Below are 16584 nucleotides of genomic sequence, written 5' to 3' on the forward strand. Positions count from 1 at the left end.
CAAGAGACCCATGAAGACTGTCTCTCCCAACACAGGGTTGTCTGCTCTTTACTAACAGAAAGTTACTTTATAGAATTCTGGTTTTAATTTATTGTTCAAATTGGAATGCACACGTTTATTATTGAAAACTGAGGCAAACCATGTGATCATATTAAGCTTCTTTTGGATTTTATTAGAGCAGATAAGTTTGAGCAGTAGTTGAATCATTCTGACCTTTTGAATGAGCACCAAAGTTTTCTAAGATGATTCCTTGTTTACTTAGGACTCTGAAAACAGATTATCAAGTTCAAAAAGAACTGTATTTATGTGACTTGTTTTGTGTTTGCCTGAATTCTGAAGAGTTGGGAAAGACTATCAGGATACATGGGTGTTAACTGTCTGGCACTGGGGCAAGTCCTTTCCATTTAGGCCAGAATATCTGCAAAATGATGGGAGATTCAGTTCATTAAGGAATATTCCAATTTTGAAGGAAAATGATATTCTTTATTTGGGTTCTTCTAAGTAATATTGGATGAACTCTTAAATTTAGTTTGAAACTAAGTGTCCCTTTTCAAGGTTTTATTGCTTGTTTTGGGGGAGAAAGGCATCTAGGGCAGAGGTGCAGTAGGGTTTCTGGGAAGAGCTGCAAAAGGCTGTATGCACCGTATTCTCCAAAAGCGACTGGATGTGAGAGGGGAGACAAGTGGCACCAAGTTTATTCATTCTGTCTAACCCTGTAACCAGAGCAGGCGTGTCATCAGATATGTAAGGAAGGCTTGTTATTCAGGGTTCTTATTCTCTTGATTCTTGATGTCTCTTTCCTGCAAGTATGAAAATGGGTTGCTGAAGGGAGAACTGTATTTCAGATGAAAAGAGTATTACTTTGGGTGTATTTTGTGTTAGTGTGAATGTAGTATTTTTTTCTGATCTCACTTCTGTCAATTCCATTCTAACACTAACTCCCAGAATTAGCGTAGACCCCACAGCTTAAGGGCTCAGCACCACAAGACTGCCTCAGCTTCAGGCAGCAGCTGCAGATGGGGTGCCGAGGCTATCCACCCTGCTGCCCGGCTGATGGCAAATTTGGGGTATGGGATACAGGTCCTCTCCAGGCAGGCACTCTCCAGCACAATGTGGTGACTAACTTGGAAGCTCTCTTAAATCTTCTTGTTCAACAGTTTTCACAGATCTCAGTTTCCAGTGCTCTCTTCCCCGTCCCCTACTGCTGAGGTTGACAGGTAGGGCTGAAAATTCTAACCCTCTCATTGCTTGGCCTTTCTGATGAGCAGTCCCATCCCAAGGCTATCCAGGGGCCCCTTCTAGTCACTATTAGGAAGGAGCTCATTATGAATGACAAAAGATACTGCTATCATTTAGGGGAACTTCAAGGGTTTAGGAGTTCTATGACAGGAATGCTGCACAAAGACTAGTTATTTTTACCACAGTGAATAGCAAAAATTAGACGTGGGTTTTATTCACACTGTTTACTGTTAATATTTCACATCGTTTTATAAGGGATATAGTAATCTGATTGAGAATACATTTTTTTTTTTGCAAAACATGCTTCTTAGCAAGTGCTTAACCCCCAGATCTTTTCATATGCTCTTTGTGCCTTATGTCTAGAATGAGTGATGGTGCATGGGAAGTCAAGGCGTCTGTGGCCGCGAGCTGTGTTCCCTTCCCCCGTGTGAGTTCTTTTCCTCGCGGATTGCATTGTTGGTGGAGTTTAGTTGGCATCTAGCTAATAATGATGCTAAAGAGAGAGTTCCAAAGTCTCTTTATTTTTATTTAAATATTTATTTATTTGGCTGTGCTGGGTCTTAGTTGCAGCATGTGGGATCTAGTTCCCTGACCAGGGATCAAACCCAGGATCCTTGCACTGGGAGCCCAGAGCCTTAGCCACTGGACCGCTACGGAAGACCCCCATCGTCTCTTTAAATTTGATAGAGCTTAGGAATCCCAGAAAACTAAAGGGACTTTAGTTTAGAGATCCTTGAAGGGTAATTTGAACCACCAAAGCATTTAATTAAGAACCTAAGAGAAGGGTTTTGGTGTGGTTGTCAGAAGAGTGATAGATACTGGGAAGGAATGTAGATGATTACCTTATTTCACAATTTTTCTTCCTTAGGATTGGCAGTCGTTTTTTGTGCCTAAGGTTGCTCAACACCAACCAATTCCAAGTTATGGTACAAATGAACTTCATTATTAAAAAGAAATAGTATTTAGCTGTTGGTCCAAAATGACTTTTCTAGCCACTCTGGATAGCAGAATGGTAAATTGGTACTACATAACCTCTTTGCTGTTACAGTGATTTGACATGGTTTAAATAGAGAGTTAGCATAGGATTTACAAACATGTCTGGCCTAGTTTGCGCATGTTGTTGAAGCTGCCATTATGTATGTTGCAAAAACAGTCTCTCCCCTGGTCCCCTACTTCTTCCCATCTGTGGGTCATCTGGTGACATTTTAATATGTGATAATATTAATAATACATGTCAAATGCTTTTCAGAATAGCCCTAATTAAATTGGAACTTGACTCTGAAATGACCACCTTTGTAATGATAACTCTAAATTTGATTACATTTGTAGTAAAGACTTTACTAATTTAAGAGTAGGTGTAAACATTTAGTAAGCATTTATTGGAGGCCAGGCACTTTTACTTCTTTACATATATTATCTTCTTCAGTCAACTTTATGAGAGTGGTATTATTTTTATTTTTGAGATAAGTGAAAACAGCAGTTAAATAGCTTGACTAAGGTCACATAAGCTAGAGTGGTAGAGCCAGCCTGACTTCTGAACCAGTGCTCTTAGCTGGGGTCCCACAACCGATTTCTGATAGATTGCTGAACTGTGAGGTTAGGAAGCCTAAGAAATGGAAGATTTGTGAGTATAGAGATAGAAAGAGGAAGAGCAAACTCTTATCTTACAAATTCTCGCTTCCCTTCTCCCCAATAAAGATTGAGTGGTTGTCTGCAGGGTGAAGAAATCGGAAATGAACTTAATCCCTCTTCCTCGCTCCTCCTCTAGCTTCCTCTGCCTGATGCTGGCAACTGTCATATACGTGCCGCTTCATTTGTAGTGATCATGTTTGTTTTTATTAATGTCACTTCTCAGGAGAAAGTGGTATAGTGTATAAGTTTTAGAGCAGAACCTTGACAGACTGCTTGGGCTTAAATTCCAGTTCTGCCATTTACTGGCTCAGTCATCTTGATCTAGTTACTTAACTTCACTGAACCCTTCTTTTCTTATTTGTGAAACAGGGATGTATAGTACATACCTCAGAGTTGTTGAGAGGATGGCATGTACAGATATGTGTAATATGTTTAGAAGAGTATGTGGCACAGAGTAAGTGCTATATAAGTGTTGGCACTGTTATTTGAGAACACTGAGGTTGAACCAGTATTAAAGCATCTCTGAAGTATCTTGGTTCATGATCTCTCAGTATCCAACATGAGTTTTGTGTTAGTAAATACCTGGTTGATATAGATAATTTACAGTGATAATTTGGATTCTACTTTGAAGAAACTTCTTGGAGATTTAAATGCTTGTAGTGTTTATCTTAGTTTGCATTCTTTTGTTACTGGTATTTTTTGTCTGGTTATCATATGTGGTTGCGGTTCTCAGACTTCTCTGTACGTGAGAATTACATAGGGAGGATTGAGATCTGGTTTATTAGATTTGGGGTGAGGGTCCAGGAGTCTGAATTGATAACATTCATTTTGGGTAATCCTGACTGTGATTGCTTGAGGTAATAGTTTTGGAATTGCTGATTTAGAGGCTGAATTCAAGTATAATGGGAAAAAGAGATTTTTATAAAAGGTATTAACAGTGTGAACATTGATAACAGAAACCTCATTTAAGCTGGAGTCAGGCTTCCCAGGTGGCTCTGAATTGAAATGAAAGTCACCGCTTTGTGACCCTGTGGACAATACAGTCCATGGAATTCTCTAGGCCAGTATACTGGAGTGGGTGGCCTTTCCCTTCTCCAGGGGATCTTCCCACCCCAGGGATCAAACTCAGGTCTCCCGCATTGTAGGGGGATTCTTTACCAACTGAGCTATCAGGGGAATCCCAGGTGGCACTAGTGATAAAGAATCCACCTGCCAGTGCAGGAGATGAAAGACACAAGTTCGAGCCCTGGGTCAGGAAGATTCCCTGGAGTAGGAAATGGCAGGCTACTCCGGTATTCTTGCCTGGACAATTCTATGGGCTGAGGAGCCTGGTGGGATACAGTCAGTGGGGTCTCAGGCTACAGTCCATGGGGTTGCAAAGAGTTGAACACGACAGCACGTACTGCAAGGAGACCCAGCCAGTCCATCCTAAAGGAAGTCAGTCCTGAATATTCACTGGAAGGACTGATGCTGAAGCTGAAACTCCAGTACCCTGGCCACCTGATGGGAAGAACTAACTCATCTGAAAAAACCCTGATGCTGGGAAAGATTGTAGGCGGAAGGAGAAGGGGAAGACAGAGGATGAGATGGTTGGATGGCATCACCGACTCAATCGACATGAGTTTGAATAAACTCTGGGAGTTGGTGATGGACAGGGAGGTCTGGCGTGCCACAGTCCATGAGGTGGCAAAGTCGGACACGACTGAGCGACTGAACTGAGCACAACAACAGGTGACCAGAAGGGGGCGCTCTCACACCCTACCACTGGATTTTAATTGTCCACCTGGAAATTTTTTATCTCCAGCAGGGAGAAGGTAAAATAACTGGCTGTTTTATTGTTTTAGATGAACAGTTGTCAGGTTTTCATCAGTTTGCATGTGGGCAGTGATGATTTGTAATCCCAGGGGATCTTCCCGACCCACGGGTGGAACCCAGGTCTGCTGCATTGCAGGCAGATTCTTCACCATCTGAGCCAGCAGGGAAACCTGACTGGGTCTGTTCCCATACCAAAATTATATTGTTTTGTTTTAAAGCTCCATTTAAAAAAATTATATCTATTTATTTGACTGTGCCAGGCCTTGCCTGTGGCATGTGGGATTGTTTGATCTTTCGTTGTGGCATGCAGGATCTAGTTCCTTGAGTAAGATCAAACCCAGGCCCCCTGCATTTGAAGTATGGAATGTTAGCCACTGGAGCACCAGGGAAGTCCCCCAAAATATATTGTTAACACCTGTTAAGTACCTTGGTTTTAAGGACTGCTCTGTAAATAGAGAAAAGTGCAGGAAATACAGAAAGAAATAATATGGGAGTCTTCAGGAGAAGAAATATTTGGGTGGATTTCTTGTTTTTTTTTTTTTCTGTGTGTGTCACTCACTATTAATAAATGACAGCAAATATAATCAGTTTATTTTAGCCTGTTTTTGATGTGCGTGTTTTGGGTAACGTGTGAGAAGTTTTGCTTAGGTAACAGCCTTCTAAAGAGAGAAGAAAGTGTGATGCTTGTTTTGCGCCTTTGGATGAAAACAGGTGTGATGGGATTGATTTAACTGGCATACTTGGTAGAGGAATTCATATATCTTGAGTATGTGCTAGGAGCCAGGTTCTTTAATATTATTTAATCTTTATAACTTTGCAAGGTGTTGGTTTAAATTATAATTAGTTCTGTTTTTAAATGAGAAAATTGAGGCAAAAAGAGATTTAAGAAACTTGCCTAGGTCACTAGTAAGCGCTGAGCAGAGATTAAAACTGAAGGTTTTCCTGGTTTCAGAGTTAGGAAAATTATTGTCACGTTATGTATTAAGTTTATGTAGCTTGGAAGTTCTTTCCAGCTTACTAAGCAGGACACCAAAGAAGGGCCTGATTGGTTTAGGGGCTGTTTTTCCTGCTCAAAAAAGATCCAGACTTCTGCAGGTTTTCAAAGCAGCAATGTTTAGTGATCTGGCCAAACTGTGATCCCATTTCTCTCACATGAGTTTCAGTCTCCATTATCTTTCAGTGGAAAAGCTTAAAGATCTTCCTCAGATAGTGATTTTGTTCTTAACAATGCAGAGATATTTTTAAAAATTATATTTGGAGGATAAGCCTAATTAGCCAATTTGAAATATTGTTACCTTGTTTCTAAACTTACATTGTAGACTTAATCTAATACAACTTGTGTTGCATGTTTTGCTCAACAGTTATGTTTCCTGGTGGGCATTTTTAGCATTTTCTTATACTCAATGGTATCAAATACAGAGGTACCACAGTTTAGGTTTTCACCATACAGAGAGGGCTTCCCAGATAGTGCTAGTGGTGAAGAAGCTGCTTGCCAGTGCAGGAGACATAAGAGACACCGGCTCGATGTTGGGGTTGGGACGATCCCGTGGAGTCGGAAGTGGCAACCCTCTCCAGTGTCCTTGCCTGGAGAATCCCATGGACAAAGGAGCCTGGTGGGCTACAGTCCATAGGGTTGTAAAGAGTCAGACACGACTGAAATGACTTGGCATGCATGCAGTATACGAAGAACCAGTATCCTAAATCTGTTATTTGTGAAATGTCTGTCCTGAAGACAGTTCATTTTGATAAATTTCCTAATATACCTATAATAAAAAAAAGAGGAATTCAACTTGAATTAGATTTAAATGTTTCTCTTTTAATACATTTATTAATGATAGCTTCTCTTTTCTTTGAAATGTTGTAGGCCAGGTTTAACCTTCTCCATCATAGCTTGTGATAGTTTGTGATTTAGCCATGTGGCAGTGGTATTTGTGTCTTTAGTCATGGAAACTTTTTGTTTTAAACTTCTTTATTTCCTAGAGAATTTTAGTGAAAGTTTTAAGAAATGTTAGCTCTTCATTTGCAAGAAGTTTCAAGTTTAGAAGTGGTCTGATGATTTTGTATTTGCTAGGTTGTATGAGTTATAAGTCTTAAAAGTGAATACCATAGGTGGACTGAAGATAAGGATTATCATATTTAAGGATGGCAGTTTTAACCACAGTTAAAATTTAACAATAGGATTTATATTAACAATAGTATTTATCTTAGGTGTTTTTAAGACAAAGTTCAAAAGTGGTCAAGTTTACTATAAAGTTACTTGATAAGTCCAAATATTACTATAATTTTATTAATTGTAAGACTATATCTTCTACACTTAACATCTCTAATTTAGGATGTATTTTAAAAATCGTTGTCTTAGAGTCTGTGAAATACAGAGATTAGGATTTCAGTTCTGCTGCTGTAACTGAGAAGTCCAAAATACTAGGGGCTTAATGAAGGCAAAGTTTCTTTCTCCTGTAAAAGTCCTGGAAGGCAATACAGGGCTGGCGTCTCCTACTGTGTTCCTCATCCTTAGCTGTAATCTCTGCCTCCTGGTTCACTGTGACTGCTCTCACGTCTGTTATGATGCATTCTAGCCTACAGGCCAGGTGGGACAGAGAAACTGTTTCCCTTGTTTTTAAGGCTTGTCTTGAAAATTACATGTGCTGCTTCCATCCCCATTTGCTTGAACTTGGTCACATCTAAGAAGGCAGTGGCACCCCACTCCAATACTCCTGCCTGGAAAATCCCATGGATGGAGGAGCCTGGGGGGCTGCAGTCCATGGGATTGCTGAGGGTTGGACACAACTGAGTGACTTCACTTTCACTTTTCACTCTCATGCATTGGAGAAGGAAATGGCAGCCTACTCCAGTGTTATTGCCAGGAGAATCCCAGGGATGGGGGAGCCTAGTGGGCTGTTGTCTATGGGGTCGCACAGAGTCGGACACGACTGAAGTGACTTAGCAGCAACTGCACAAGAATTTAGGAAATGTTTTCTTTACTAGGAGCCATATGCGCCAGTAAAATTCTTTTACTAAAGAAGAGAGGAGCAGTTGCTAGCAGTCTCTGCCACCCTGCTCAGACCTTACTTTCTGGCCAGTGTTTATGATTAAACTCTATGTAAAATGAAATTACCATAATGGTCATGAGACATGGAAGATGCAAGAACCGAACTTGAAATTTATTTTTAGGCATAATTTATTTTTAGGAAGATAATTCTGTAGGATGATCAGAAGTCTCTGCTTACCTTTTTTTTCTTCACTCTGAATTGGAAATAAATTTTACAGAAGACCTTGTTTTTTAGCAGTCCCTGGTAGCTCAGCTGGTAAAGAATCTGCTTGCCATACAGGTAGACCCCAGTTTGATCCCTGGGTTGGGAAGATCCCCCGGAGGAGAACATGGCAACTCACTCCAGTGTTCTTGCCTGGAGAATCCGCACAGACAGAGGAGCCTGGTGGGCTACAGTCCATGGGGTTGCCAGAGTCAGACACGACTGAGCGACTAAGCACAGCACATCCTGTTTTTCAGAGGTGGATTGAGGAACTATGAGAAGATAGCCATTTCTCTTTTCTCTTCTTGGTTTTATTAATCAGTAGAAGATATTCTTCTAGAATAATTCTCTAGAATTAATTTAGTACTTGGTGTAGTGTTGTTATTTTGATAAATGATTTAGTTTAGGGGTCAAGATCCTTAACTTAGTATGAGTATGCTAGTGCATTGTTCTCTAGTGCATTACAGGGAAGAGAGAAAGATAAAAGGAGGTTAAATAAAGAGAAATGCAGTCAAGATGATTTTGATGAAGAATGGAAGAAGGTGTATTTCCTGTATGTTACCCATTCCTCGTATATATACAGAGATATTAACAGGCCTAAGTGATGCTTAAGAGTTGCAGAGGTTAATAGGAGCATATAGGCCTGGCATCTAATTCTGTTGACATTTTTATGTTAATAAGGTGGCATCTCTAGCTAACAAGAAATTGTAATCCCTTCAGAATTATAAGAAAAAGAATTTAATCTTAAAAAATAGATATATAGGTAGTGGTGTTTTTTTATTCTTTCAGAAAAACTTAAGATTTCGCTGATACAAGATGTCATATATCCCAGTTTCATAGATGTCAACATGTTGGGGTAAAATGGCTGGTAACAAGTGTAAGGAACCTTTGGTAAAGATATGTTCTGATTTTAGAAATGCTTAAGTGTAAAAACAAGCATCTCAGAATTGATAAAATTAATAAATATTTGGTGTATTTATAATCAATAGTGTCTTAGAATGGAGGACTATAGTAAAAGAAGGTAAGGTAATTGTATCTGTTTATAAGTTAGAATGCTTTAGAGTGATCATTTTCATTTGAAAAGTCTAGATTTTGATCTCTTCATACCATAAATATTGAATTAGTAGCTTGACAGCTTGGTGCTGAAACAGCCACTGAGACCAGGGATCACCCTGATCTTTGTCCAGTTCTTCATGCCTATCTGTTATGCGGGGCAGGTGATGATGCTCTGCTGCTTATTAGTTATGCCTGAGTAGCCACCTTAGATGGGGTAAAGGGACCATTCTCTGAAGCAGTGGCCTTTTTTTGCAGTCTAGTACACATATATGTGTATACACGCATGTGGGGGCACGTACAACTGAAGGAAAAGTTGCACAAAATAACGCTTGACATTAAGTGGGGTTCATTCTGAAATAGCTTCTTCTCTTTCATTATAAAAAGATCTGTGCTGCTGTTTATGTTCTTTTTGATTTTTTAAGAAAAACACTTAAGTCAAAAACAACCAAGGATCAGAAATTTAGGAAAATTGATTCCTATTTGCAAATCACTGTTTCTCTTTTTTGGTTCTCCTAGCGCTGGTAGTTGAGGTGCTGATTCTGTTATTGCTCTGAATGTGTGAGTCTGTTGCTAATTGAAGAAAAACAATATATGTGTAAGTACAAATAATTGAGAGAATTATTTTTAATCTTTTTGTAGGTCATCAAATTTGAAATATTTAAAGTGGATACAAAACTGTTTCAGCAATGCAGACAATTAAGTGCGTTGTTGTGGGTGATGGTGCTGTTGGTAAAACGTGTCTCCTGATATCCTACACAACCAACAAATTTCCATCTGAGTATGTACCAACTGTAAGTATAAAGCTTCCATCTGTTAGTGAAGTGTATTATAATTTGATATCCTTTTGAAAACTTTCTCATGTGTGTACTGAAATTTTTCTGTTGTCTGCCTTTGTTTCCTGTTTTTAAAGATCTTGACTTCTCATGGGTAAATTATGTACACTTTAAAATTAAACAGCTGAAAAATCAGTGGAAAGTCAGAAGGGGTGACAGAAGGGTTTGCAAGAAGTGCTGGGAGGCAAAACTCCAGTAGACAAGCTTCTAAAGAGTGGTGGTCTCAGTTTGGAGGAGTATGCACTACATCTTGGAATGAGGTGACTTTTTTTTTTTTTGATATCTTGGCCAATGATTAATCAGTGCTTGGAGTTCTTCGGGATGATTTTGGGGGGCCTTGTAACTTGAGGGAAAGTAGTGTGTGTCTACACATTCTCCTTAGGGAGTAGAAGAAAAGCTTATGGAGCTGTTGTCCTCACAGAAATGGTGCTCCAGACTGGCGTTTAGAGGCAGAGAAGACCTGTTTTTCTTATGAGAACATCAACAGAAGCCTATGGAGGTTCGCTCGCACATAATGCTTTTTATCAGCTCCTTAGAAGAGTAGAAGGAAAATGGGGATAACAAAGATCTTTAAGTCAGAGAGGGAGAGTTATTTAGAGTAACACTCATTGTGAATGTGTTTGGGGATCCAGTGTTTGTCCTAGGTTGGTTGACCAATCCAGTGGTATAATTATGTTAAAGATAGATGTCTATTCTGTGGTGAGAGAGGAGCTAGTGTTGGCTTGGCCTGGCCGCAACCACCTCTGTTAAGTGAGCTATTTTAGAGGTTATAGAGCACCTATGTATGATTAATATTTGGCCACCTCATGCGAAGTGTTGACTTATTGGAAAAGCCTCTGATGCTTGGAGGGATTGGGGACAGGAGGAGAAGGGGACGACAGAGGATGAGATGGCTGGATGGCATCACTGACTTGATGGCCGTGAGTCTGAGTGAACTCCGGGAGTTGGTGATGGACAGGGAGGCCTGGCGTGCTGCGATTCATGGGGTCGCAAAGAGTTGGACACGACTGAGCGACTGAACTGACCTGAGTATTTTTTGGAAGTGAAAAGGAAGAAAATGTACGATTACTTCAGATTAATCTTCAGAGATGAGAGTATTTTTAAGAGGGTGGTGACAGGTTAAAGGTTTGGTAATTATGTTTGATTGTAATTGGCAGTCTGTAATGTTTCAGGGCAGATAGTGATTGAGGTAGGCCTAGGCTATAGGAGGAAAAACTAGGGTTTCTTGAAGGGGGAGAAATCATATTTATAAACATGAGTATTTTTAAATTGGCCCTTTTGGAGATATTTGGAAGTGAAAGAAGTGCTGAGGTTGAAAGGGACTTTTAGGGGACCTTTAGAGATAGGTCAGTTTTGTGGATCTTGAGTGAAGGCCATCAGAATGTTCGTGTTTCAGTTTCCATTTAAAGTTATTTTCATACAAATGGGATTTCTGAGTCTTAAGTGTTTAAGGAGAGCTTGTGGGTGTTTTATGTATGTGTTTGTGTGTGGATCTCTGGAAAAGGGTTAGGTATGGCTTCAGAAAATAACCTAAATAAGAGCTTAACCATATTGTTTTTACTTCCTTGTTCTTGCGGTCAAGAACTGAGTTTCCTTTTAACTGCCGCCTCTCCCAAGCCCTTTTTTCCAGTCTACTTTTTTTTTTTTAAAACATTTAAACAAGCTCCCAACAATCCAGTCCGCTAAAACATGAATCAGAGAATTGGTGTTAAGCAGAGCCGATATTAAAATGTACCATCCTTCTCTTGGCTGGAAAGCCTTGCTTTTCAATTGTAAATTACTAATAATTCAGAGGAGTCCATGAATTAGTGTTGGGTCTTTTATCATTTCATTCATTTTTTTCATTTTTCATTTGTTGGAACTTTCATTTCCTTTAGTTACCTCCCATTTTTACAGATTACTTAGTATACCTATATATATATATATATATTAGTATATACTGAGTTTGTTTGTTATGGGTTTTGCAGTCTATTTATAAGTAGTATACCCTATTCAGTATCCTTAAGTGTGCACACACACCTATATACTATCCTTAAGTATACTCAATTCAAAGAAGGTATCTTAGGTCATGTGGTTTGTACCCAGTAACTTGAGTTTTATTCATGAAGTCCCAACAAAAGATCTGCCAGCCTTTTTGGACACTTTCCTTGAGTAACTTGAGGGAACCTATATTTTTCTGTAATGGGGCATATTTGCAACAGGGCTGCTCTTGTCTTGAACCCTGAAAGGAAAAAGATTATCATGGATCTAGGAGATTTAAATTCTACATTAAAAGGAAATGGACTGTGAAGAATAATTTCTTAGAAATTAGATAGAAAATTTAGGTAAACTTTAAATTAGTGTCTGAAAAGTTTCAAACTTGAATCGTATCGTTTCATATAGCCAGGGGACTCCACTGCTGCGATGCCGCTAACCCTTTCGTGGCTTTTTATCTGGGCGGTTGGGGTAGAGCAGACATGCCAGAGTGCATCTTCTGTCACTTCTTTTGGAAGAACTGTTAGGTCGTGCAAGGGCTTAGTTGGCATGATTGGTCATAGAAGAAATACGGACTGAGAGAGCATTGAGTCTTGGGAAGGAAACTTTGTTTTAGCTTAAGAGATGTCCTGTCCTGTTTTGACCATCCTCTTGCACACTAACAATATCATATTTTTCTGTTTTAGGTTTTTGACAACTATGCTGTCACAGTTATGATTGGTGGAGAGCCATATACTCTTGGACTTTTTGATACTGCAGGTGAAAACTTGCTGTCTTCTATAATGTTTTCGTCTGTAACTGTAACACTTGCTGGTTGTCTTTTTTGGGACATTTTGGGAAACTAGAGTATTAGCAAACCATTTGCTTTTGTTAATAGTAGGATTGAATATTATGATGGTCGATGCTTGACCAAGAAGCAGCCCCTGACCTGGAATGGCAGATAGGTGTCTGGAGTACCCTGACTGGATGGTGTGGAAGGGGACCAAGTAGCATGAGAGCAGAGTACATTGGACAGGCTCTGCTGTCACTCTTGTGTTTGAAGACTTACTTAGTCTTTAGTATATGTGTCTGTATATTACATATATAGGTAGCTTCTGTAGTATCATATTACAGCTTGCTGTTTTATATTACATTTGAAACATTTTTAGGGCAAACCAGTGTTTAGCTCACAATATTGATACTTGCAGTCAGCTTTTCAAATTTAAATAAATTTCTTCTTTATTAACAGTTTCTCAGTGTTTTTTCCTTATTTTAATAGTAACTGCACATCCTAATCTCTGACTTCTATTATTTCTGTTATCAGTTCAGTTAGGCGAAAGACATATTCAGAAATTTGTTTTGGTATGTAGGAATTCTAACCTCTTTGCTGTTTATGAGTTATCCTCTCACTGCCTGCCAGATGACATATTGCTCTTACGGAATATATCATACTGCCCACTTTGAGGAACTCTCTAGATTTAATTGGGAGGGTGAAATGGAGAGACAGTAGTAAACAGTTAAGTTTAGAGACTTTCTAATGGTGTGTTAGACCTTGAAAATTTTTATGAATTAAAAATTCTAAGAGTAATGGTATATTAGAGAAAACTTGGAAGATGGACACAGTAAGTTAATGACCTACATCTCACGGTTGGTGAAGGATTTTTTTGTTTTTGTGTGCCTTCGGAGACAATCTGTGTACAGAGAAGAGGCAATATATGGCTATCTGAGGTTGAAAATTAATTTTAATCTTTATTTTCAAATTTCAAAACTTATTTTTTTATAAACCTTTATGTCTTAAATCATTTTTTAAAAATCTTTTTTGAAGTATAGTACAATAGAATTCACTCATTTTAAGTGCTCAGTTTGATTATTTTTGCTGACTATAGTTGTGGTGGTGTTTTCGCTCAGTCTTGCCTGACTCTTTTGCAACCCTGTGGACTGTAGCCTGCCAGGTTCCTCTGCCCATGAGATTTTTCCAGGCAAGAATACTGAAGTGGGTTGCCATTTCCTTCTCCAGCGGATTTCCTGACCCAAGGATTGAACCTGCCCACGACTCCTGTGTTGGCAGGCGGAGTCTTCACTGCTGAGCCACCTGGGAAGCCCATATAGCTGTGTAACTGCCACAGTCCTCAAGATATGCCATTCTAAGGGCTTCCTGTACAGTCAGGCCCGTCCTTGACCTGGCCCCAGGTGGCTGCAGATCTGCTTTCTGTCAGTATGGTTTTGCTTTTCTGGAATTTCATATCATTGGAACCGTATGATCTGTAGCCTTTTGTGTTTTACTTCTTTCATGTAGCATAATTTTTTTGAGATTCATCTGTTATGTTTATCAATAGTTTGTTTCTTTTGTATTCAGTTTATGAATATAGCACAGTTTGTTTTATCCATTCATCCACCAATAACAAGGTGATGGTTTGGGTTCCGTTTTTAAGCTATGATGGATAATGGTGCTGTGAACATTTTTATATATATGTCTTTGTATGGTCACAGTTTGGAAGTGAGTAAGCCTTTACATTTATTAATAGTTGCACAACTTATTACTTCTTTTTATTAAAACATCTCTTTTTTAACAAATCATTCTCACAGTTGCCCAGGGTCCTTTGATTAATACTGGTTTATTTAACTTGGGTTGGTCAGACTTTAATCCTAGTTAGCCTCATTTACACCTGTTAAATTTCTTGTAGCACTTTAGATTGCATTTATAAACTTAAAATACTCAGATTTTATTTTAAGTGATTCGGTTTGCTTGACATGACAAGTGAAACATACCCAAGTGTTTACGTATATAACTTGAATAAACCTGATAACTTATGATTTTCTGTATTTGTTTTAATTTATCTTTTAAACAGTATTATTTACAACTTTCATAAAATTCTTAACATTTTCAATGAAAACTCAAGATCACTTACTCTGTAACACATTTTAAATTGGAATCAGAAAACTAATCTATCATGTTCTTTAACATGGTGATTATTTTAAATATTATAGACACTGAGTGTTAAGTAAGAATAGGTTATTCCCAAATGTAATTGAAAATTAATAATGTTTGATTTGTTTCATTTCTATATTAGATTTCCAATCTTTATAGGGGTTGAAAGACATTTACTAAGGAAATTATTTTACTGTACGGGGCAAGTTGCAGAGTTTTCACCTCAACTGGTTAAGGTCACTGTAAGCCTAAGATCTTTTTTGACAGGTGCTGGAGACCTGGGATATTAGGCATCCAGATTGAGTCTCCTGTCTTTGATAGACTTAAGAGGAGACTCTGTATCCTTCTCCAGAGGCCTTAATCTCAGAATCCTGGTTGGAGTCATTCATTAACTCAGTGTTCTTTCTGCTAAAGCTTTCATCCATGCTCAGATAGCCTCTGGTTTCCTTTATTTGTTTGGTTACTTTTAACCTGTCGACTGTGTTATTTTGTTTTGAATTCTTTAATTCATTTATTTATTTTTTTAAAAAACTTTTTAGAATTGAAGTATAATTAATTTTTAATGTCATGTTAGTGTCAGGTGTACTACAAAGTGATTCAGTTATTTATATTTATATTTATGTATATATACACACACACGTATTTCCTTTTTCAGATTCTTTTCCATTTTAAGTTGTTACAAGGTATTGAATATAGTCGTTTTGACTTCTTTTTTATACTATTCCTATCTTTAGCTACAACTCTTACAGCTGTTTTAAAATAATACTGTTTAAGACCAGAGATAGGGCTCTTCCTCTGTCTCATAGCTTTATTTCTGCTTCGGTGGTCGCAACACCAAATTCTTGTTTAATGAGTTTCCAGTTATTTTGTTTTTTCTTTCTTTTTTTTTTTTTAATGCTTTTTACTCTTGTGTTTATAGTTCTATATTTAGCTTTTTTTCACTTACGTATTTTATCATAGTCTGTTTTCCATATTGAATAATTCCAATTCCACCACCAATTCCTTTCTATGTCAGAATTTAAAATGTTATTGTTTATTATAGAGATACAGGTTTTTCCTTATTATAGGAAAAACAGAATATAGATAAGCAAAAGGAGAATATGAAAAACCATCTATATCCAGAGACAATCACATCTTAGTGCATGTTCAAAACAGAGCTCTTCCTGTACATTTATTGTATTTATACATAGAGAAAAGAAAAGGATACTCTTCCTCGCCCCTTTTCTCTGTACCTGCCTTTATCTCTTTGTAGAAAAGTATGATGATCTCTTTCAGGGTTACACTTGTGTGTCATAGTCTTCATGGTTACACAGTAGTCTGATCACAACACAGTTTAACTTCTTTTGTTAACACAGGAGTCTGTTTGTAGTTTTATGTTTCCTAGAGGAACACTTTAGTATTTGGATGCACATTGTCTTTTATCACTTTTTATCCTGATTTAGCTTCAGGTTTATAGATACTACTACAAAGAACTCCTGACCAGATTCACCAGTTTTTAGCCTTTTGTGACATTCTCCCGCTCTGTGTGCGTATCGCTTTTATTTCTAAGCCATTAGTAGACTAAGTTGCATACCTCATGCCCTTTTGTGTCTTAATGTTTCAGTATGCAGTTCTGAAGAGCAAGGAATTCTTACAGTGCACCTACCAAATTTAGGAAATTTAGCAGTGTGTGTGTGTGTAATATTTTAAGCTTTGACCTGTTGTCAACTTTCTGATTTTGTCAGTTGTCTTAATATTGTTCCTTATAGCAATTTTTCTTCTACAAGATCTGACCTAGGGTCACACATTGCATGTAGTTGTCACTCTTCTTTGGTTAATATCTTTTAGTATAGAGTCTCAGCCTTTTATACCATTGCCTTTTTTTTTTTTTTTTTTT

At 38.2% G+C, this 16584-nt stretch overlaps 1 protein-coding gene across 3 annotated transcripts in view; it reads left to right on the forward strand.

The window, feature by feature from the left end:
• Positions 1-16584, forward strand: part of CDC42 (cell division cycle 42) — a 49335-nt gene that overhangs the window by 19859 nt on the left and 12892 nt on the right. For 2 of the 3 annotated variants that reach the window (XM_018055357.1, XM_018055370.1), the window contains exons 2-3: positions 9633-9784; positions 12487-12559. In XM_018055357.1, the coding sequence (XP_017910846.1) occupies positions 9680-9784; positions 12487-12559 (178 nt within the window). In that variant the 5' untranslated portion in view covers positions 9633-9679. The remainder of the gene's footprint in view (positions 1-9632; positions 9785-12486; positions 12560-16584) is intronic. The other variant, XM_018055366.1, reaches the window with a different exon arrangement.

The sequence above is a fragment of the Capra hircus genome, chromosome 2, assembly GCF_001704415.2.
Source record: "Capra hircus breed San Clemente chromosome 2, ASM170441v1, whole genome shotgun sequence".
Taxonomy (NCBI): domain Eukaryota; kingdom Metazoa; phylum Chordata; class Mammalia; order Artiodactyla; family Bovidae; genus Capra; species Capra hircus.